The sequence below is a fragment of the Epinephelus moara genome, chromosome 22, assembly GCF_006386435.1.
Source record: "Epinephelus moara isolate mb chromosome 22, YSFRI_EMoa_1.0, whole genome shotgun sequence".
Lineage (NCBI taxonomy): Eukaryota > Metazoa > Chordata > Actinopteri > Perciformes > Serranidae > Epinephelus > Epinephelus moara.
The window spans coordinates 1,060,595-1,083,928 of NC_065527.1; the positions used below are offsets into that span (position 1 = coordinate 1,060,595).

At 37.8% G+C, this 23,334-nt stretch overlaps 4 protein-coding genes across 4 annotated transcripts in view; 1 reads left to right on the forward strand and 3 right to left on the reverse strand.

Moving 5' to 3' along the window:
* The window catches only part of LOC126384431 (zinc finger and SCAN domain-containing protein 2-like), a 58,908-nt gene extending 55,885 nt beyond the window's left edge, over positions 1-3,023 (forward strand). Inside the window, exon 2 of the mRNA XM_050035518.1 lies at positions 1,117-3,023. Coding sequence (XP_049891475.1) covers positions 1,117-2,174 — 1,058 coding nt within the window. The 3' untranslated portion in view covers positions 2,175-3,023. The remainder of the gene's footprint in view (positions 1-1,116) is intronic.
* LOC126384503 (zinc finger protein ZFP2-like) overlaps positions 1-11,680 on the reverse strand; it is a 21,243-nt gene extending 9,563 nt beyond the window's left edge. Inside the window, exons 1-2 of the mRNA XM_050035617.1 lie at positions 11,514-11,680; positions 8,574-9,605 (exon numbers count right to left, since the gene is read on the reverse strand). Of these exons, the coding sequence (XP_049891574.1) occupies positions 8,574-9,605; positions 11,514-11,577 (1,096 nt within the window). The 5' untranslated portion in view covers positions 11,578-11,680. The remainder of the gene's footprint in view (positions 1-8,573; positions 9,606-11,513) is intronic.
* Positions 1-23,334, reverse strand: part of LOC126384396 (oocyte zinc finger protein XlCOF6-like) — a 164,070-nt gene that overhangs the window by 39,233 nt on the left and 101,503 nt on the right. The window lies entirely within an intron of this gene.
* Positions 18,785-22,892, reverse strand: cart4 (cocaine- and amphetamine-regulated transcript 4). The gene is made up of 4 exons (XM_050035609.1): positions 22,734-22,892; positions 22,491-22,653; positions 21,218-21,301; positions 18,785-19,191 (listed from the first exon to the last, which is right to left on the reverse strand). The coding sequence occupies exons 2-4, from the start codon at positions 22,629-22,631 to the stop codon at positions 19,084-19,086; spliced, it is 333 nt and encodes a 110-aa protein (XP_049891566.1). The 5' UTR covers positions 22,632-22,653; positions 22,734-22,892; the 3' UTR covers positions 18,785-19,083.

The window sequence follows — 23,334 nt, forward strand, 5'->3', positions numbered from 1 at the left end:
TTCTTCTTCTGTGGTTATAAACACAGAGCAGGTCTGTTACCAAAACTTCTTCTTCTTCTTCTTCTTCTTCACCGTCTTCTTCTCTGGTGGTTGTGTGATGCAGTGAGGCCCAGTCCACACGTACACGGGTATACTTTTGAGGTTTTGTGGTGATGAAAAATGGTATTGATGTGTCTAAAAAACTTTTTGAAAAATATTAAACTAAAAATACCATAAAAATGACAGGAGAAAATTATATTTTTGAAGAAATGTGCAAAAAATATCAAAATTGTCAGAAGAATTTTTTTTGAATGTTTGAACAATGTCAAATGTTGATAAACTTTTAAAAGAATATCATTTAAATGTCCATTTTAATAAAATGTCAAATTGAAAAAACATGAATAAATGTTGATAAAATTTCCCAAAAAATATTGACACAACCTTTGAAAAACTGCTGATAATTTTAAAAAAAAAGGTTGATAAGAATTAAGAATATGTTTGAAAAAAGTTTGATAAAATGTCCAAAGAAATATTACAGAAATGTTTGAAATAATGATAAATAAATGTCTAGAACTGGTGATAAAGCGTCAGAAACATTTTGTTGAAATGTCTGAAAAATATTGTGAAAATTTCAGAAAAAAATATTATAAAAATGTTAATGAAATGGCCTGTAAAACAAAATGAAATACCCCCAAAAAGGCGATGAAAGGTCTGAAAAATAATGTTACATTGTCCGATAAAATGCTGAAAAAATGTAGGAGAAAAATTGATAAAATATCTCAGAAATAATATTAAATTGTCCCATAAAATGATAAAACTTGTCCAAAAATGTCAAAGAAAATGTTGATAAATGTCTGAACAACATAATTGAAATTTGCAAAAAAAAGTTAATCAAATGTCTTAAAAATTTCATTAAAAGTCCCAAAAAATTGTGATAAAAGGTCTGAAAAATAATATTACATTGTCTGAGCAAATGTTTAAAAAATGTTTGGGAAAATGGTGATAAAATAATCAAAAATATTAAAATAATGCCTGAAATATGATAATAAAACGTCTGAAACAAAGCTGATAGAATGTCAGAAAATGCTTGCATGAAATTTGTCTCAATGTGTGTTTCCTGTTTCCTGTTTGGTGCAGAGGTCCAGCAGCAGCTGTTGGTGGTTAAAGAAGAGGTTCCCCCTGAGCAGCAGGAGTGGAGCTCCAGTGTGGACCAGGAGGACCCAGAGCCCCCACACATTAAAGAGGAAGAGGAGGAACTGTGGAGCAGTCAGGAGGGAGAGCAGCTTCAAGGGCTAGAGGAGGCTGATATCACCAAGTTCACATTCACTCCTGTCCCTGTGAAGAGTGAAGATGATGAAGAGGAACCTCAGTCTGAGGGACACCACTGTGGAGGACCAGGACCAGCGCCTGGAGGAGGAGTACAACCAGTGCCCGGAGGCTCTGATCCAGATCCACATTTACAACCAGATACTGATGACAGCGTTGACAGTGACTTTTGGACAGAGACCAGAGAGCGTCCGTCTGGTTTTATGGGATGTGATTCTGGCAACAAAGCGTTGATCTGTCCTGAATATGTTGACTGGACAGAGACAAGAAACTCTGTGAAACATGATGAAGTCCCTGTCAGTGATTTTCAATGCAGTGCTGGTGAGAAACCGTTTAGCTGCTCTGAGTGCGGGAAAAGATTTGGGTTCAAGGGAAATCTGAAGCGACACATGATAACTCATACGGGAGAGAAACCGTTCAGCTGCTCCGTTTGCGGTCAAAGATTTCTGCAGAAGGCACATCTGAAGCGACACATGATCACGCACACGGGAGAGAAACCCTTCAGCTGCTCAGTGTGCGAGAAAGCTTTCACACAAAGCGGGAGTTTACAGACACACATGAGGATCCACACGGGAGAGAAACCGTTCAGCTGCTCAGTGTGCGGAAAACCTTTCCGGGAAAGTGGAAATATGAAGGCACACATGAGAGCATGTCAGAAAAGATTCAACCGCAGTGTTTTTGACCAAAGATTCACGTGGCTTTTTCACCTCAGAAACCATCAGTGTGACAGTTGTCATTTGTCACAGCTTCATCAGACTGAGGAGAACAATGGGGTGGAGCCTCCAGACAGCAGCGCAATTCAACAGACTGAAGCAACATCTTATATGAGCAACAATGTTGACCTTGCAAAAACTATATGTTATTTATAGCTATTTTACAACTTATTGATAACATTACATCAGCTACTTCCTGTTGTCAGTGAGTGAGGCTATTTCTGTAGGTTAATTTTGGCATGTAGAAGCGATGAGGCTGGGACTCTCATGAAGCATGAGAAATTTTAGGCAGTTTGGACAGTGTATGCTCAAGTTACAACAACTTCTTGTTTTATAGTGAAATGTGTAAAAGGGTTTAAGTATGACCCCTGGAAATGTACAAGAATTGTACAGGAAATTCAAAATGGTGGACCAATGTTGGTCAACTAAAACATTTTGAATTTCCACAATGAATGTGTTTTCAATTTTTGTTGACTTAAACTGTTTGAATTTTCATCAACTAAATGGGTTCAAATTTCTACTACCATGTTTTGAATTTTCGGGGATTTAAACGGTTAGAATTTTTGTCGTCTTCAACGTTTCAAACTTTCATCACCTAAAATGTTTTGAATTTTTGTCAAATAACATTATTTGAATTTTTGTCAACGATTTTTCTTGACTAAAACAGGACGCCATGTTTATTTCTGTAAAAGTCAGACACTGCTGCAGAACACTAATTATATGTCATGTTGCTGGAAATCAGTTGTCAATCCCATTATGTAAATTTCACGTAAATCAAAAGATATTGTCTGACAACATTTGATTCCTGTTGCCAGTAGGTGGCACAATGACTATGGCACTGATTTTTTTTTTTTTTTTTTTTTATACCCTCAGGCCTTGAGCCTTATGAAACGAGTGAAATTTGGGGCAGATTGGACCATGTATACTGGAGTTACAAACCACTTCCTGTTTAGCGACCTTGATTGCAATTTCTGATACATGAATTAGCCTCACTGGATTATTTTATTTTTATTTATTTATTTATATACTTTATTAATCCCTGAGGGGATTAATAAAGTATATACATGCACTAAGTGGAGAGATGTCAGAGTGGGCTGCCCATGACAGGCGCTCTGAGCGGTTGGGGGGTTCGGTACCTTGCTCAGGGGCACCTTGGCAGTGCCCAGGAGGTGCACTGGCACCTCTCCAGCTACCAGTCCATATTTTTGGTCCGGACGGGGACTTGAACAGGCGACCCTCCGGTTCCCAACCCAAGTCCCTATGGACTGAGCTACTGCCGCCCCACTAGTTTAAAGATTAAAAAAACCACACAGACAACATAATGACTAAAAGTAGACAAAAATGTCATAAATTCCCGTCGACTAAAATGTTATGAATTTTTGTCGAGTAAATCATTTAGAATTTTTGTCAAATAAAATGTTTTGAATTTTCATCAACCAAAAACATGTTGAATGTTTGTTGCCAAAACATTTCAAATTTTCATCGATTAAAACAATCTGCATTTTTGTGGACTAAATATACGAAGGATAAAAATGACAAAAATGTGACTGAAACTAATAAATATTTTTGTCTCGACTGAGACTAAATCTAAAATAGCTGTCAAAATTAACACTGGTGAAGGGAGGGTCAAAAAAAGAATAGAGCCACATCTTAGCCATCCCCCTCCTCTAATGGGTAAAGAACTGTCCCTAATTAAACAAGAGTGTATGGCATTAAAAAACATGAAATAACAAACAGTGATGATTTATTAATTTTAAAAGTATAATAAAATACCTTTATTCACAAACACAGACTGTTAATACTCGGCTCAGATTGCTGCGGCTGGATGATGAGAACATATGTGACACCAGAAAAAATTAAAGAAATATAATAACGCTATCCCAGACCTGTGTATTAGGTGTGGACCAGAGAAAAGGACCTTTTTTCACTGTGGGCCAGGAGATTAAACAAGCTCTGGAGAATATATTGGGTGTACAATTAACACTGGACCCAAAGTTTTTTTATTCTAGGTTTACATCCAGACAAACATCTTACATCCAAGAAAATCCCTTTTATCTGTTAATAAACAGTATACTGTATGATGTTTTGGGGGGGGCGGGACTTAGCTGGAGGGAAAACAATTTTCCACAGACGTTAGCTAGCGCTAGCTAGCAAGTTCTGTTGGGTTGTTTTAGACAATAGAGGAAGATGATGCAGGTGTTGCGTTCAGAGATACTCATTTGGTTGGTCATACTTTTATTGGTTTATTTTATTTTATTACATATAATTTATAACTTTTATGATTGTTGTTATTTGCATTTTGTTATCTTTAAAATGTCCAACATGTGAAGGAAGACTTCATTTTGTTGTTGGACAATAATCTGTTTTTGATATTCTTCTGTTGAGAACACAGTGTCTTCCAAGTTCTTATAATGTATAAGAACAAATAAATAAAGATATTTCTGGAAAAAAAATACCTTCATTATCATATTTTATACACATTTTACAATTAATTTTCATTGACTAAAATGTTTTGAATTTCCGTTGACTCAAATATTTTGAATTTTTGTCGACTAAAACGTTTTGAATTTTCAGCAGATAAAAAGTTTTGAATTTTCTTCAACCAACACTTTATGAATTTTCAATGACTAAAGCATTTTGAATTTTCTTGACTATAACTTTGAATTTTCATTGGCTGAAATGGTTCAAATTTTTGTGGACTAAAATGTTTTGAATTTTCTTCAACCAAAACGTAATGACTTTTCATTGACTAAAACGCTTGGAATTTTTGTCAACTGAAACCATTAGAATTTTCATCGACTAAAATGTTTCGAATTTGTGTTGACTAAAACATTTTGAATATTCATCGACTAAAACGTTTTGAATTTTCGTCGACTAGATATTTTTAATTGTCATTGACTAGAAAGTTTGAATTTTCCTCTCCTAAAACCTTTGAATTTTCATTGACTAAAAAGTTTGAATTTTTGCCTCCTAAAATGTTTTGAATTTTCATTGTCTATAACGTTTCAAATTTTTGTTGACTAAAACGTTTCGAATTTTCGTTGTCTAAAATGTTTTGAATTTTTGACTAAAACTCACATTTTTGTTGATTAAAAATCTTTTAATTTTTAGCAGCGAAAACTCTTGGAATTTTTGTCAACTGCAACCATTAGAATTTTCATCGACTAAATGTTTAGAATTTGTGTTGACTAAATAATTATGAATATTGATCGACTGAAACATTTTGAATTTTTGTCAACCAGATGTTTTTAATTAACATTGACTAGAAAGTTTGAATTTTTTTCTCTCCTAAAATGCTCTGAATTTTTGTCTCCTAAAATGTTTTGAATTTTCATTGTCTAAAGTGTTTCGAATTTCCGTCGACTAAAATATTTTGAATTTTCGTTGACTAAAACATTTGAAATTTTCGTTGACTAAGACGTTTCGAATTGTCGTTGTCTAAAATGTTTTGAATTTTTGACTAAAACTTCTCACATTTTTGTTGACTAAAAATTTTTGAATTTTCATCGGCAAAAGATTTGAATTCTTGTTGACTAAAATGTTTTGAATTTCCGTCGACTGAAATGTTTAGAATTTTCGATAAAAACTTCTCAAATTTTGTTGACTAAATATTTTTGAATTTTCATTGACATTACAAAAAATCCATTCCCTTACTTCCTGCATGTTTTTCTGAATATGCCTGTAATCTTTTATTACTTTTATTTTAAAGGTTAGCAGCTCCCCTGCCCGGGAGGCTTTTATTCTTCACTGTGGCTCACAGTGAGTCAGACAGCGTGCAGCAGATGGAGCGACTGTCTGATGTTTCTGAGGAGGAAACCCTGGTGTTAAGATGTGTAAAGTCCAAATGCTGAGAGCGTTGGTGAAGCAGCGACTAACTGCGGCTGCTGAAGAGATATTTGGGCTGTTTGAAAGAATGATAGCAGAGTACGAGGAGCAACTTTGTCGCTCAAAAGAGGAGAACGAGCGTTCTCTCGATTATACATCTTTTTATCAACGTTTTTACAGACATGTTTGGACATTGGCACTTTGGTTTTTGATGAAAGTGTGAGGTCTCAACCGGACTGACTTTTACATCTCGAGCACCGCACCTGAATCCTTGTGCAAATCTTTGCTTACAAACTGAGCAACTGAACAGTTTCTCTCCTGTATGAATTTTCACGTGTAACTGGAAATCCGTTGGAAAATCAAGACATTGTAGAATGCATTTGGGCCACCCAATAAAACCAATGAATTTTGGTAGTTGTAACAAACCCCTATTGTAGGGTAAATACAGAGGCTAAAGTCTGAGCTGTGACTTCCTGTTACAGCTTCCTGGTTCTGCACAAGGGGGGAGGAGGTGGAGGAGGTGTTTGTAGTACAGATGTTGAGACGCCTCAGACAGACATGAACCCTGATCATTACAGTGTTCTGTAAGTACTGTATGTACTGAGCCTCAGGGTCTTCTGGTCCCGGCAGACATGTAGAAACTCTTTGATGACGTCCTATAAGACTGAAGAAACAAGTCGTGGCGTGTCTGTGGGTGTGTGTGGGTGTTGTGCTGATAGGGGGCAGGGTTAACAGGTGTATATGTCACATGTCTCAGTCAAAGTGTCTCAGATCGCAGACTTCCGTTAGTACACTTCAGTGCAGTACACGATGTACACCACGTACTTCTTGCTTGGTGCACTTATTTCAACAGGGTAGTGTTGTCTCAAATTGCTCGCTGTTGTTTTGCACTTTCCGGAAGTGATGATGGCTTTGTGTTTTTTTTAACTGTCCCTTCTTCATCTTCTATTTCAATAGCAAACAAATACTCGACATTTGACTGCTGTCTCCGCCAACACATAAACTAAACTTACGCCACATCAGCGCTCATTAAAATATGCTGCTGTAGCTAGGAGTAAGTTAGCTAGCCAGCGAATGCTAAAGTTAGCAAGCAAGCTAATGTAAACACTTATCTTATAAATATTTATTCGGACATTTAATAATATTGCTGGCTACAAACCGCCGATTCTGGAGAACCGCTCGTACACAGCACTACACACCACCCAGACTCTGAGGGCCCGTGACTGACAGGGGCCCTGAAAACATGAGAGTATTAAGATTGTTTTGGTCTTTTTAGAAAAAACACAGAGACACAGAAACTGTTACAGATTTATTTAAAGAATAAAATAACATATTTGCAGTTCCAGTAAAAATTCAGGCACATGAAATAAAACATGATGTCACTTAAATGTATTTATTGGAGCTCAACTTTATTTTACATGAAAAAATACAAAATAACTGTTGATAATTAACTAAACATCCAAAAGTGTCACATGACTGTGACATAATCACAACCAATGAGCTTCAGTCCATAAAAACAATCAGAGCTCCTCCTCCTTTTATTTTATCATCAGCGCTTTAAAGGAGAACTTCGGCTTTTTTCAACCTGGACCCCGTGTTACCACGTCAAGCTCGATCAAAGAGACTGATGTCAACAACAAGGTTTGAAACTGGTCCAGTATTGAGTGAGCTGGAAGCAACAGTCTGTAATGGAAGCACACAGGCAATTAAACATTGTCACTACAAACATTGTTGTCAGAGAACTGTTTTTTTGCAACAAAAAGACAAAAAAAAAAAAAAATTAAAAGAGAAAATTTAATTAGTTTGGTCATTAACTTTTCTCTCTTTTTTTTTTTTTTTTTAATACTAATGATTTTAACTTATTTTTATTTTAGTTTTTTGTATTAATTTTCTGTTTGTTTTTTCAAATTTTGTGGGGGTAATTTATTTGTTTAACTTTTTTTCCTTTTGAAGTTTCTCTTTTTACAATTTTTCTTTGCAGTTTTTGAGTTATTTCCTTGTTCGTTTGTTTTTGACCTTTTTCTTCTTTTTTTTTTTAAAAACCAATATTCTTATTTTTAATTTCCTCCACTCACTATTTATTTTGTTGTTGCAATTTTTGGGGTCATTTCCATGTTATTTTGTTTTTAACTTATTTTTATTTTTATTTATTTTTACTGATTTTTGTAATTTGATGGATCAGCGACAGATGACCTCAAACACACGGATGGTTCCTGACGAGCGACTTCTTGTTGAACCCTCGGCCGCAGACGCTGCATTTATACAGTTTCTCTCCTGTGTGAATGGTCATGTGCTCCGTCAGGTGCACGTTCTGTTTGAAACTCTTGCCACAGACAGAGCAGCCAAATGGTTTCTCTCCTGTGTGGATCCTCATGTGTGTCTTCAGGTTGCCCTTCAGGCTGAACGTCTTCCCGCACTCGCTGCAGCCAAATGACTTCTCGGCAGGCGCCTTCTTCTCTCTCTGACGGAGCTGCGAGGACTCGCCGACGCACCTGTGAGTTTTCAGCTGCGTGTACCAGGTGAATTTTTTGTCGCAGGCACCGCAGCGGAAGCGTTTCTCCTCTGTGTGCACCGACATGTGTAGCGTCATGCGTCTCTTGTGTGCGAAGCGTTTGTCGCAGAAGGGGCAGCTGAAGGGTTTCTCTCCAGTGTGAATCCTGATGTGAAGCTGCAGAGTTCCTTTCTGGCTGAAACTTTTGGCGCAGAACGAGCAACGGAACGGTTTCTCACCTGTGTGTATCCTCATGTGTGCCAAAATGTTCCCACTGCAGCTGAAACGTTTTTGACAGACCGAGCAGCTGAAGGGTTTCTCTCCTGTGTGAGTCCTCATGTGGCTCATCAGATGGTCCCTGCGGCAGAACGTTCTCCCGCACTCTGAGCAACTGAACGACTCTTTGTCAGCATGACGGCTCTCCTCGCTCATGGTGACATCATCACACTGAGGCTCAGCGCTGATGTTGCCCTCAGCTTCTGAAGGTCGATTGTTGTGATCGGATGTCGTGTGAACGTTCCTGCTGATGATGTCACTGGTGCTGGACGATTTCTTTCCCGTGTGGATCCTCATGTGTCGGCTAACGTCTCCACTGTATCTAAACGTCTTGTTACAGACGGAGCAGCTGAACGGTTTCTCTCCTGTGTGAAGTCTCATGTGACTGATCGAGTTTCCCTTCTGAGAAAATCTTTTCCCACAGAAAGAGCAGCTGAATGGTTTCTCTCCTGTGTGAATCCTCATGTGTGCGTTCAGGTGCGGCTTCCGGCCGAATCTCTGACCACACTCGGAGCAGCTGAACGATCGTTCCACAGAGTCGCAGTTAATATCGCCGACGATGACATCATCAGTTGTCAGAGTGGTGAAATCTGATGGAGTTTCTCTGTTCTCCTCCCAGTTCCCGTCACTGATTTCAGTCTCACACGAGTCCAGAGACTCGTCTTCACTGACCGGTCCTAAATATCTGTTCGGATCTGAATTTCTGTCTGGTCCTGGTCCTCCACAGTGGTCTCCATCAGCTTGTGACTGATGAAGCTGTGAGGACTGAGGTTTCTCTTCATCATCTTCACTCTTCACAGGGACAGGAGTGAATGGGAACTTGGTGATATCAGCCTCCTCCAGCCCTTGAAGCTGCTCTCCCTCCTGACTGCTCCAGAGTTCCTCCTCTTCCTCTTTAATGTGTGGGGGCTCTGGGTCCTCCTGGTCCACACTGGAGCTCCACTCCTGCTGCTCCTCTTCGCCGACGATCACTTTCCGGACATCTGAAGGTAAAACTGACACACAGACAAACGGCTGTTAACCCTTTGAAATCTGAGCTTGATTTATTTCAAAAACAGGAGGAAGGCAGCAAGCAACCAAAGAAGAAATGACCAAAAATTTGCAAAAAGAGAGGAAGCTTTAAACAAATTTTCTTTTTTTAAATATTATCTTTTTACTCTTATTTTTTTCTGGTTGTTGGGGTCATGTCCTTGTTTGTTTTGAACATTTTCTACTAATTGTCTTGTTTTAATTTTCACTTTTTTTTTTATTCTTTTTTTTTTTACTATATTTTAAAATTAGTCAAAAAGAAAAAAGCTGAAAACAAACAAATGAGAAAATGACCTGAAAAAGTGCTTAAAAATTACAATTGCTCTCAACTATAATTCTAAATATGTATTTTCTTAAATAATTTTCTAAATCTAATCTAATCTAATCTTCTAATCTTTTGCTATTAGCGAGATACTTCTGACCAATTTGCTTGTTGCCTTCTTTACGATACTTTTTGAAAACAAACAAAAAAAATCACACCAATTTTTAGGGCTTTTTTTGTCTTTAATTGATTCAACAGTTGTTACCTCCAGGTTTCACAGGGTTATAGGAAACTTGTGTTAACACATCTTTACGTTACAGCCGCTCTGTGGAGTTTATGTGAGAACATTCCAACAGTGGAAAGGAGATTAACTCAAGTACTGAGCTTTATGACAAATTCTGAGGAACTCATACTTTAAACCTGAGTGAATCCATTATATGCCTCGTTATACTTGTACTGCTCGACTAACCTGGAAATCCAGATGACCTTAACAAATTCGAATTTGCACTGCAGGGGGATCTGGCCCCGACGAGCAGAGCCCGGTGAATCGCCAATCGGACCAATCAGATCAGTGTATCTGACAGAGGCGGGCTCTGGGCGGGTGTAACATGATGAGGACAGCACTGCGCTGTAGGATTCGAAAAGTAAACAGCCAAGATGGCAGCTGCTGAATTCAATTTAGCTTTGGAAGAAACACTAAGCCAACTACACTTTCCTTGAGAGAGGAACAGAAGACTGCCCTAGAAGCCTTCGTTTCCAGGAAGGACGTTTTTGCTGTTTTGCCGACGGGATACGGCAAAAGCATAATATATCAGTTAGCCCCACTGGTCGGCAAACAAATGGGGCTTAGTGCAATGAACACGTCACCTCGTTTTTTGTTCTGATTGGCCATTGTGCTATCCAATTATGTGCAGTGGCATTTAATATGCCTCAGTTAGTGCTGCCCCTTGTGTAGGAAGGGTGTATCGGTGAGGGCCAGACTCATAATCTTTCTAGATTTGAGTCTGGATTTCCAGGCTATTGCTCTACAGCTCAAAGGGAAATAGTGTAGTATACGAGTCGTATCAGTAACCTTAGACGACAGAGAACATTTTTAATCTACATTAAACTGCAGATTATAACTTTATAAATATTCACCTCACTTATTTCAAAAAATATTTAACAGTAAATGTTTACAGTGAAGGTCTGAGGAACGGCGGGGCGGCGCCCTCTGGTGATGGTGGAGGTTTGGTTCAGTTTAAAGCCTGATTTACACATTTTATTCCTAAAAACGTGGCAATATATATTTTCAAAATTATGAATATTCCAGGTTTTGATGGCAAATGTGTGTTATTTCCTGAACTGAATATTTAGTCTCTTAAAAAAAAACCCAACAACAATATAAATGTAAAATACACAACTTCAGAGATTCTGATGGATTCATATCCAAAATAAGAATTACACTAACTACTCTGTGTGACGTCACATTAACCGGAAACCAGTCCCAGCTTCTTTCAAACACATCAAACCAGTCTCAGTAAAGATAAAACACGTTAGCTTCGGAAGCTAGCTGCGGCTAACAGGATAACGTTAGCTTTAGCACCATTAGCAGAGTGGCAGAAAGGAAACAAACCTTCACCTCGCGGCTTCGTTTCCGGTTTAAAAGCCACCTCCAGCTGTTTCCGGTGTCGGTCCATCTCTGATTAACGAACTAAATCATCGGTGTTTCTGCCGTTATTTGATGCAACTAACGGTTTCTCTCTGCTCCCTGTTCCCGGTGTTAAGGCCGGAAACACGTTGACGATCACTTCCGGGGTACGGATTTAAAAATAAAAGCCTCGTTAATTTATAGTAATGTCTTCGATCAGGAGATTATTATTATTATTATTATTACATATACTATATATTTATATATGAATTATATACTGCGGTATATATTTGTAATATCTCTTTATATATTTTTTACTATATCATAATCTACTACTGTACCATATTACATTTGATATTCTAAATTGTTTTATGATTACTACACGTCACTTTACACAATATCTTACATATCAAACTATAACAAACTGAACTGTGTAATAATATATTATGTTAATGTGTTATACTGTCTTTTAACATTAAATAGACTTATATATTATATTTCTGTGGTGATGTTATATTAATACAGACAACACAAAGTATCATTACTTAATCACATTATGTATTATATTACTGTATATCATATTATTGTGGTGGATTGTTTACTTTTTTGATTGGATGTGTCCCAATTTTTTTTTTTTTTAAATAATCTTTATTTAAAACTCTTTTGGCAAACTTGGGTTCTATTTCATATTTTTAAGCATTATAAACACATTGGAATACTCAGACTTGTGATCTATCTTTAAATCATATACCTTTTTTTATGATAATTTATCAGACATGTCTTTGATATTTATTTTGGGGTAAATTGTTATATTAAGCCCATTATGAAAAAAATAATATTTAGAATAAACTTTAAAATAGTCCTTAAATTAGCAGACTAATCAATAATGATTGATTGGAAACAATTGTGAGATTAATTGACAAAAAATAATTGAGATTGATCGATTAAAAAAATTGTTAGATTATTTGGTAAAAAAAACAAAAAACTGTTAGGTTAATAATCGTTAGATTAATTGATCTTTTTTTTTTTTTTAGATTGACAAAAAATAATCAGTAGATTAATCAATAATCAGACACAGTATATAGTACTCACAAAACATTTGGTTATTTTTGGACATTTTAATAATTTTTTCCCGGACATTTCATTAACCCTTTACAGATACCATTTTATTGGACAGTTTAGTGATATTCCTTGACAGTAACCTTTTTATTTCTGACATATTAATTATATTTTCTGACATTTTATAAAAAATTTTTTTACTCTTTTTTTGGACGTTTTATAACATTATATTTGGTTGACATTTTTCAGACATTTCAACAATATTTTTTGAACATTTATTAATATTCTTTTATTAAGTTTTTTTTTTTGACATTTTAAAAATGTTAATGATGGATTAGAAATCTGGCAATGTCTTTTGCCGACACTAGAAATGTTTCCTGTTTCCTCTTTTTGTGGATTTTTCCTTGATTTTTAAGAGCAATTTTATATTTTATTTAGCATATCTTCCTTCAGATAATCACAACTTCACACATTATTAATGGGATTTCTTGTTGTACTGGACAGAGCATTCAGTGTACAAGAAATCAAGTAGGAGAGAAACCAGTCAGTTGCGCCGTGTGTGATAAAATGTTTTTGCACAAGGTGGGTGGACAGGAGAGAAACTGTTGGTTTGCTCACTGTGTGGGAATCTGAAGGACCACTTTTAAAATCCACACAGGAGAGAAACCTTACAGCTGCTCAGTCTGCAAGAAATTTTTCACACACAGTGCAAGTTTACTGCTACACGAGAATCCACACGGTGTGTGAGAAAAGATTCTTGTCTGAAAAGACACTTGACAAGTCATAAACCTGAAGGTGTCTTTGAATTATCGGGGCATTAGTCACAAACCAAATTTCCCAATTGGCGCTCTCATTTTGAAGTGCTGTTTCCTGCTGTACGGCAAGTGACTGACGGAATGCATCAAACTGTGGGACCTCGAAGACAGAGCCAATGCCGTTGCCTTAATAGAGGCAGCAAACTAGCTTGACCACAGGACCAAACTCATTCTCTGTGCTACGGTAACGAGCCTGAAACTTCTCCTCCTCCTCCTCCTCCTCCTCCTCCCGCCGCCACCACACGCGTTCATCCCGAACCAGGAGAGGAAATCATGAGAACAAACACGTACACTTCAGTTCTACACCTGTCATACCAGACCCATTTTCACAGGAAATGTACAGTTTGTGTTCAGTCTCTTTCAAAATAAAAGCACTGCATTGGTACCACACTGTGAAGTGACGTCTTTTTTTACTTAAGCATGAAATGCACATGGTTACATTTAGGCAACAAAAAGAACACGTGGTTGAGTTTCATTAACATTTATCAGACATTTATATAATCTTTCTAGGACATTTTATCAACATTTGTTTAAATGTTTCATTCATATTTTTCTGACATATCAATAACATTTTTATGACAATTTTTATAATATTTTTTGGACATTTGATCAACATTTTCTTTTGAGACATTTTATTACAAATTTTCCTACTTTTTTTTTTACACACACACANTTCTGACATATCAATAACATTTTTATGACAATTTTTATAATATTTTTTGGACATTTGATCAACATTTTCTTTTGAGACATTTTATTACAAATTTTCCTACTTTTTTTTTTACACACACACACACACACACACACACACACACACACACACACACACACACATATATATATATATATATATATATAGATAGATAGATATATAATAACATTTATTGGACAATTTATTCAGAAATTTTATTACCATTTTTTAATACATTTCTGACATTTAATAGCATTTTTCATCACCATCAAACCTCCAAAGGATCCTCCTTGGGTGTCTTGAACTCCATGTAGGCTGCCACCTCATCCTCGGGCTGCAAAGTTTCATGGCTGGAGTCCTCCACGTCGGTGACCAATGTGACCATGGGGTCTAAGGTTCTATGTATCTATGTGTTTCTCGTCTGGCCTGGGAGGAGCTAGAAGAGGGTGATAATGGATGATGGATGTTCAGCATCACTGTAGTATCAGCAGTGTGATTGAGACCAACAAACCTCATCTAATTTCACTTCATTATTTATGTCGCACCTCTTGATGATTGTCATGTGAGTTAGTCAGATAATTGAAAACGCACCAGATTGACTTTAATAAAAAAGACAAACTCTAATAACACACTCCTGCTCTCTGTCTTTAGGTATCATTCTTCCTCCCCCACCTGTGTGTGTGTGTGTGTGTGTGTGTGTGTGTGTGTGTGTTAGCTCAGGTAATTAGCATGTCTTATCTCTCTCGGCTGGACGCTGGGAGCTAAATGCCATCCTGTCTCTGTGATCCTCGTTGATAAAACTCTGTCCGTTTGATTGATGCTCGAATTAAAGGTTCTCTGGATTAAACGCCTCTGATTGGACGATCGCACTGATGGAAACACACAGCTGGAGGTCGGCAGAAGAGAAGGATGAATAGAATTAAAAACAAGTCAGATCCACAGAAAGGACAGGAAGCAGAACTCTTGCTGATGTGCTAATTAAGATGCTATTACTAACTGACCTACTGCTAACAGACATGCCAATCAAGCTGCTAATGACAAACTGACTAGCTAATCAACCTGCTAACTATTAACTGGCCTGCTAAATGACATACAAACTTATACTGAGCTGCTAACTGTTTAATGACTTACCCGCTAGCTTAACTGTTACTTGCAAAATGTTAGACGAGCGGTTACGTCAGTCGGAGGCCTCCACGTGGGGAAGACAGACAGGACGCTCGGTCGGAGTTTTCTTAGAACCATATGAGAACGGTATAATTATGAGTTTTTATCTCTGGTGGAATTCACTTACATTTCAGTGTGCCATCAGCTTATTAATAGCATTTTAACCAAAACAAAGAAAAAATTTCCAGAAAGGTAATCAATCAATCAATCAAGGTAAGAAAGGTAAGTGTCACTTTAAACAATAAAGCCTGCAATTCTCTCCTCTATTACGAACATTACACACGTTAAAACTCACTGGACCAACCAACTACCTCCGCGACGCCGTCCCAAGCCTCATTCTTTTTATTTTGGTCTCTGTAACCGAACAGTGACACGTTATTAAGGACTGAGTGTGCTGTAGAAAACAAAGTTACATGGCTTGTTCTCTGGGACCCGCTTCATCAAAGCACGTCATTGGTTGTCGCCAAACCGTGTCAGAGCTCATTACCATAAAGTTTTAACTCCCCTCCGGACCAGCTCCGGTCGCTTTTGTCACCCAAGATGCGTGGCTGATGACCAGGTCGTCCAAGTCGCCCAAGTCTCCGGGCTCCCATTGAAAATTAATGACTTCTGCCATATTGGAAGCTCTGGTCGCTGTTGTTTTGAACGTACAGTATGATTATGCTAATTAATAAGTGACCTGCTACCTGCTAACTTACAGCTAACAACCTGCTAACTCCCACCTAAACTGTAAACTGACATACAAATCTACATAACCTTCTAACATTATCTGCTAATTAACCTGCTCACTGCTAACTTTCTTGCTAACTGCTAACTCTAAAATCTGTAAACATCTTTAGAGCCCTCTTATTTCATCTTTAGCCATTGATTAGTTTTGACTTAATAATTGTTTTTACTTCTATTTAGCATTTATATATCATGTCTCTGTTTTAAGTCTTTCTTTTATCTTTTATTGTAAAAAATTGTGATCTAGTATTCACTCGCCAACTGACCTGCTAACTGCTAAATACCCTGCTAATCAATGAGCTAATTAGGCTATTCTGCTATTATCTGACCTACTACCTGTTAACTGAGCTGCCAGCTGGTTAATGACTTGCTGACTTATGTGTTAGCTGAACTTTTACCTGCTAGGTTACCTGCTAGTTAACAAAAGGCTAACTGCCACCCAGCCTGCAAACAGTTGAATGGCCTGCTAATCAATCAGCTAACTACTACTCAATGAATCGACCTGCTAACTAACCTGCAAATTATCCAACAAATTAATAACTGGCCTTCTACTATTAGCTGCTTGCTAATTTACAAACTGTTAACTTGCTTGCTAACAGCTAACTTTTGATTGGTTTACACTTAAATAATTGTTTTATCTCTAGCATTTATATAGCGTCTCTATTTTAAGTCATTCCTTTGTCTTTTATTGTGAAGAAATTCTGATCTAGTATTTTACCAATTTTACTCACTAACTGACCTGCTAAATGCTAAATACCCCGCTTATCATCCAGCTAACCAGGTTACTAATCATTCTGCTAACTATTAACAGCCCGGCTACCTGCTAACTGAGCTGCCAGCTGGTTAATGACTAACTTAACTGCTAGCTAACAAAATACTAACTGCTACCTGACCTGCAAACTGATAAACTGTTAATAGACCTGCTAAGTATTAGCCGACCCGTTTCCTGGTGGTTGAAGGGAGTTAAACCATACATGCTTCAGCTGTTATCGTTATGGTTTGTGTTTAATAAAGGTCGATGAGACGGCGGTGGCGTGCTGCTGCTGTCGGGTCTGTTTTCGGAGACTTTGTGTTGGCTGTGAAGAGACGAGGCCTCTGGACTGATCAGCCTCTGCGGGGGTCTAATCAGGGAGGACTGATCGATCGAGGATGATTGACAGGGAGCATCTGGTGTTGACATCCATCTCTGTGTTGTGAAGCCTTTTTTTAGATTAATGTTTTCTACAGGAAACTCCTCCGACGAGCGTCTGACAGGAGGTCCAGTCAGGTAAAAGTAAATTAAGTTCTGAGTTTCTGTTGAAGTGTTTGTGGCAGATTTTATCCTGTTGTTTGTTGTATCCCCCCTCAGCCTGTGTTCCTCACACACGCCCTGGACGTCTGAGCAAACCAGTCACCTGATGGATGTTCGACCTGTTGTCCCTACCAAGTCCTCAAATACCGCTGTTGTGTTAGTGGACCTCGGCGTCAGAAGCTGACACACAAGGCACCCTTCTTGGCAGTAGGATACAATGGGCGACTGTGGGGGGAAACTGGAGCACCCAGAGTAAATCACCGCTGACACAAAGAGAACATGCAAACTCCACACAGAAGGCTCCTCTACCACGAAGTTTGAACCCCCAACCCCAGGTTCGAATTCTCTTACTGTGAGGTGTCAACGCTAACCGCTGCACTGCTAACCACTCCACCACCGTGCCACCTAGCATGCTACACTAATGACGTACATCATGACATATGTCATGTGACCTGACATTACGTTAGTAACAAAAGTTTTTTTTTTTTTTTTTTGACTGTGACCTCGTCACATGTCCATGTTTGGTCATGGACTTTCCACGTCCACATATGACGTCCAAGGTACCCTGGGTGTGTTGGTTGTTGACGTTCTGGGACGCCGTGTCAACTTCAGCCTGTTACATGCATTGTCTGTTTTCAAAATACACTTCTGTTTTCACAGGAAATGTACAGTTTGCATACAGTCTCTTTCAAAATAAAAGCACTACGTCAGTACAACACCTGTAAATTTCCTTTAGTTCTTCAACAACAAAAACACACGTGGTAACGTTTAGGAAAAAAGAACAGGGTTTGACTTTAGAATGTTACAGGAAGTGAACACTTTGGGCTTGAACTTCTGGGTAGGGGAAAACACAGCTGATGATTTTTCATGCTGTGTTTATTACCCTCTGCAGAGCCTTTCTGTCTGCTGCTGTACAGCCGGTGTGTGAACGTCTCCACCAGCTGCTCATTCAGACGGTTTCTTTTTAAATGCCTCAGGAAGTGCACACATTGCTGATCTTTTGGTGTTAACAGGCTAGGTGAGGTTATCAGAAGTCAGTCACCATCTGTAAATGGCGTGAGAGCATCTGTGCTGCGCTTTCTGAAATCAGTGATGAGTTAAAACACTTCATGATTACGGGTGTGAGTGCAACAGGCCTGTCATCATTTAATTTATTTTGATATACTTTATTAATCCTCCTGAGGGGAAATTCAATTATTCAGCAATAATGCATTAACACACAGGTCCGAAAGACAGTGGTGGGTGTCTTGGGAACAGGGATGATAACCACTGATATTAGGCTTAGAACTAGCTGCTAACAGCTAACACCTGACAGCTAACTGCTAACTACCAATAGCTAACACCTAGCCGCTAACTTCTAACTACTAACAACTAACACCTAACCGCTGAGTGCTAACAGTTAACGAGCTCTGATGCTGCTGGTTTCTTGTTCTTTCTCTGATAATACTCAAATACTTTTACTGCTGATACTTGAGTACTTATGTAAATAACAAGTTGTTCGGAGTCGAGCAGCTTTATGAAGAATCTTTATTTAACAAAAATAAATGAATCTGAGGGACAGACATCAAAACCTTAAAACAAACACTTAAACATGCTGAGAGATGTCCAGGTGAGACAGCTGAGACAGGTGAGACAGGTGAGACAGGTGTGTGTGTTCCTGTTCTTCTATTCTTGTGAGGACATTGACTCTGTTTGAGCTTCGTTTTTGGGGTGAAGGTCGGAGACAGGACGCTCATGTCCTCACAAGTAAAGAACTCCAAGCTGTGTGTGTGTGTGTGTGTGTGTGTGTGTGTGTGTGTATTTGTATGTTCAGTAGCAGCGCAGGAAGAAGGTGTTGCAGGCTGTTCCTCTCAGACAGTCGCACAGTCGACCGATGCGAGGTCCATGTTTCATTGCGCAGCGCTCGCCCACATCACACTGAAGAGACAGACAGACAGAATCACTTCAGACTGCATCCTCCCACAAATACAACATGCTAACCTTATTAGCACAAGCATATGGCGTTTTACATTGTATAAATTAGCCTAGCAGCTAGCAGAGATTTCCTCTGCTCATATTTCAGCCAGGATAAATCACACACAGTGTGTGGAGGCTTTAATGTCTTCACAATTTATTGTTTCTTTTCTGTGAAATTAAAGTAAATCAAAGCTTTGTTTCCACTGAGGGAAATGGTTTCAGCTTACACAAAAAAAAGATATGTAACTACATTTTGCCGTGATGTGTAGTTAAATTTTTGGGAAGGTGCACGTCAGGCTATGGCGTAGGGTACAGCGTCAATGTGATGCAGAAGTATAAATCTAAAAAGTATGAAATTTCACACAATTTTATGTCCTTCAGCAAGCTAGCTAAAACTATTGGCCAATTCTAATTAGCTAGCAATGCTAATGATTGCTAATAAGCTAGCTAGTAACACTAGCAAGCCGTTGAATGTATGAATGTGAATAGCTACAATAACAGGTTACTGCTACATGCAGATATGAGCTAAGACTGTCAAACAATACATTTTTCAAAATCATGATTAAGCGCTGAATTTTGATAGTTAATCACGATCAATAGAATTTTTATATTTCAGGTTTAAAATTCCATAATTTTGCATTTGAAAACAGTTTAAGGTCATATTAACGTGATCATCTGTGAAAATGACCATGCTGTTTTTCCCTTGCCAAATTTAGCCTAACTTAACGTTATTCAGCCCCTTCCTGAAAAGCTAGCATTGCATGGTCCCACTGGATTTATTAGGTCAACTAGTTTCATATGATACCAGTATCTTCAATCTGGCTTTAAAATGAGTAAAAAGAAAAAAAAAGCAAGCAAAAACAAACAAGTAAATGACCCCACAAATTTGCCAAAAAAGTAAAAAGAGAAAATTAAAAGCAAGAAAATTAGTTACAAAAAAGAAAAAAAAAGGCCCCAAAATTTGCAAAAAAAAAAGTTAAAAACAAACAAACAGGGAAATAAAGAAATTCTAAATTTATAATTTTTTGGGAATTTGCTGTTCATTGCCTTTTTTTCCCACGTTTTGAAAGATCTTTTAATAGACCTTTAAAAAAAAAAAGAAAAAAAAGAATAAGATCATTTTTGTTTAACCAGAAACAGCCCTGACATCACCATCACCAAACCCACCAGACTACATTTCAATAAACAGTGATTTTAGCGTGTATAAAGGCAGCATGTTTTTCCATCTAACTGGGTGATTTAAGGGTCAGTTTCAACCAAACTAGAGCTAGTGATTATTGGAATAGTAGAAAGATGAAATGAGATAGCTTTTGTACATTTTATTTTGTTTCTGTCGACTCTGAATGAAGTGTGTTTTACGCTGATAAAATTACGGTTTATTTAAACGGAGTCTGGTGGGATTGAAGACGGTGATTTCGGGCTGTTTCTGGTTAAACATAAAGCTCTATCTCTGTAGGGATCCTTTCCATAATGTTGCCAGACACTATTAAAACAATCTGAGCCTGTCAGTGACAAAAACAAACACTTTTAAAGGACGTACATTGAGGGTGCACAATTGCCCCATATGGTTACATTGCAGCCTGTTTCGCTGCTGCTGACCGCTCGATACAACAAAAAATTGTTGTTCTTCTTACTCACACACACACACACACACACACACACCACACACACACACACACACGAGGGAGTTTAGAATGAAAAATACCAAAGTCACCCTTTAATACATGTGCTGAGGGTAAATGAAGACCTCTTCCTTCATCTCACCAGACTGAACTTATCCATGAAACGAGCCAGGGTGAAAATATGAATAACCGACACACAGAGCAGCAGCTGACATTAAAGTGTGATCAGTATTTCATCAACACACACACACACACACACACACACACACACACACACACACACACACACAGCACAAAAAGCTAATAAATAAATCAAATCACACGATTGTGACGGTGTTTGATTGATTGACAGCTCATGTTCTCACCCGGGGGATGACGCTGGCTTTCTTCTCCACGGAGAGACCGACGCTGCTGTCGGCTTCATCCAGGAGACCCTGCAGAGCTTCGGCCTGGGGGGGGTTGTTGTGTATAAAATAGGGGCATACAGGGAAGTAGTTATTTTCATAAGGTAAAAAAAAAAAAAAAAAAAGCCCATATTATTAAATTTTTCAGTGATATTCATTCTAATTCATTCTTACACATTTAAGCCAATTATTCAGTGTAGCGTCAGCTTTTCCAAAGATTCCAAAATATTCCATGTCATTCAGACATTAATGCTATTATTCACTGTTTAAAGCCAGCATTGTATTTAGACGAAAATATTTCGATTTTTTTTTTGACTAAAACATTTCAAATTTCCATTGACTGAAACGTTTTGAATTATTTTGAAATTTTCTGTAGTTGTAGAAAACAAATTGTCAAAATGAAATTTTTATAAAACCTGTGACCTTGATTCTAATGTATGATACGTGAATTAGCCTCTCTGGATTAGTATAAAGAGAAAAAACTGACAGAAAACATCAGGACTAAAAGTCGACTAAAACATTTTGAATTTCTGTCAATTATTCCACATCATTCAGACATTAATGATGTTATTCAACATTTGAAGCCAGCATCGCTGTGTAGCGTCAGCTTTTCAAAAACCTTGAAATATTCTACAGTATTGTCATCATTCAGCTTTTTAATGACATTTATACTAATTAAGCCCAGTTACACTTTTCCAACTATTCCTACGACTTCACTGTCTTCTTACAAATTTAAGGCTGAAATGTCTCAAAAAGATTCAGAAAATTGTTTTAAAGGGGGGGACTACATTGATCATTATTATTCTAAAATTCTGTAACAGTTTTTTTTAAATACATTTTAAGCACCTTCTCCAGGTCATTTCCTTGTTTGTTTGTTTTTAACTTTCTTTCCTTTTTTTTAATTACTAATTTTCTTGTTTTTAATTTTCTCTTTTCACAAATGTCTTGCAATTTTTGGGGTCATTTCTTCTTTTGCTGCTCATTGCCATCTACACGTGTTTTTGAAAAAAATCGAGCCAATTTGCTGTCAGGTTTTAAAGAGTTAATTTGTTCAAATTGTAGCATCATTTATTATTTTTTTAAATACAAATTTATATAAAATATTTTATATAATATATTATAAAAAAACAAAAAATAGCTATAAATGAAATAATGATAAATGGAAAGTTCCAAATTTCATTTCAGAATAAAAACTAGAGATGCAGAGATCCTGCGTGTGAGACAGACAACTCACCAGCTCTTTGGTCGTGAGTCCGAGGACTGGTTCGTCTGGTGCAGACGGCAGCTGGTTGTCGGCTGACCTCTGACCCTGACAGAGGGATGTCAGCACGGACAGACAGACGGACAGGTAGACCGCGGCGCGTACGCTCTCCATCGCCAAAAATAATTTCAAAAACCTAAAAAATGGAAACACAGAAAATTATAAACTCTTCCGAAGATATATTTTTTTAAATTGTACGGATAGATGTGAACTCACGATTTAAGATCCCACAGGAAATATTCACTTCCTCTTCTTCTCTGGTGTCCAAAATCTTTTCTCCTCCAGCAGCTTCTTTTTCCTCTCTCGGTTAAACTGTTTCTCTCCTGGTGAGCTCCTCTTCTTCCTCTCTGTCCTCCTCCTCACATGTGCCGTGCACTTCGTCCTCCCTCCTGTATTTATACCGCTCTCCTCCTCCTGCTGTCACATTTTATTCATGTATTCAGAGCATCAGATAAAACTGCGCCGACGTGTTTGTCTGTGATTGATGATGCGTCTGTGTGGTTAATATTTAACAGGTGGATGTTTACGTAAAAAAAAAGAGAGGACACCCTGCGGACCTGTGTGTGGATGTACAGAGGTCAAAGGTCAGATGGTGACTCACAGCTGAAGGTGAGATGGGACGAACTGTCAGGCCATCGTGTCCAGGTTTCTTTTCTTTTAATGATTGCAATGAGACAAAACACTAGATACTTTATTCTACGGATTTTCATTCAATATGTGTCCATTTGTGGCCGTTTTCATTGTCTTCATGGTAGTTTCGCATCTCTTTGTGGTTGTTTTGTGTCTCTGTAGTTCTTTTGTGTCTCTTTGTGGTTGT

Coding starts and splice junctions, on each gene's coding strand:
- cart4 (XM_050035609.1), bottom strand. CDS start 22,631: ATGGAGAGCGTACGCGCCGCGGTCTACCTGTCCGTCTGTCTGTCCGTG. Junction 21,302..22,490: donor GACTCACGACCAAAGAGCTG/GTGAGTTGTCTG, acceptor AACCCCCCCCAG/GCCGAAGCTCTGCAGGGTCT. Junction 19,192..21,217: donor AAGCCAGCGTCATCCCCCGG/GTGAGAACATGA, acceptor CTGTCTCTTCAG/TGTGATGTGGGCGAGCGCTG.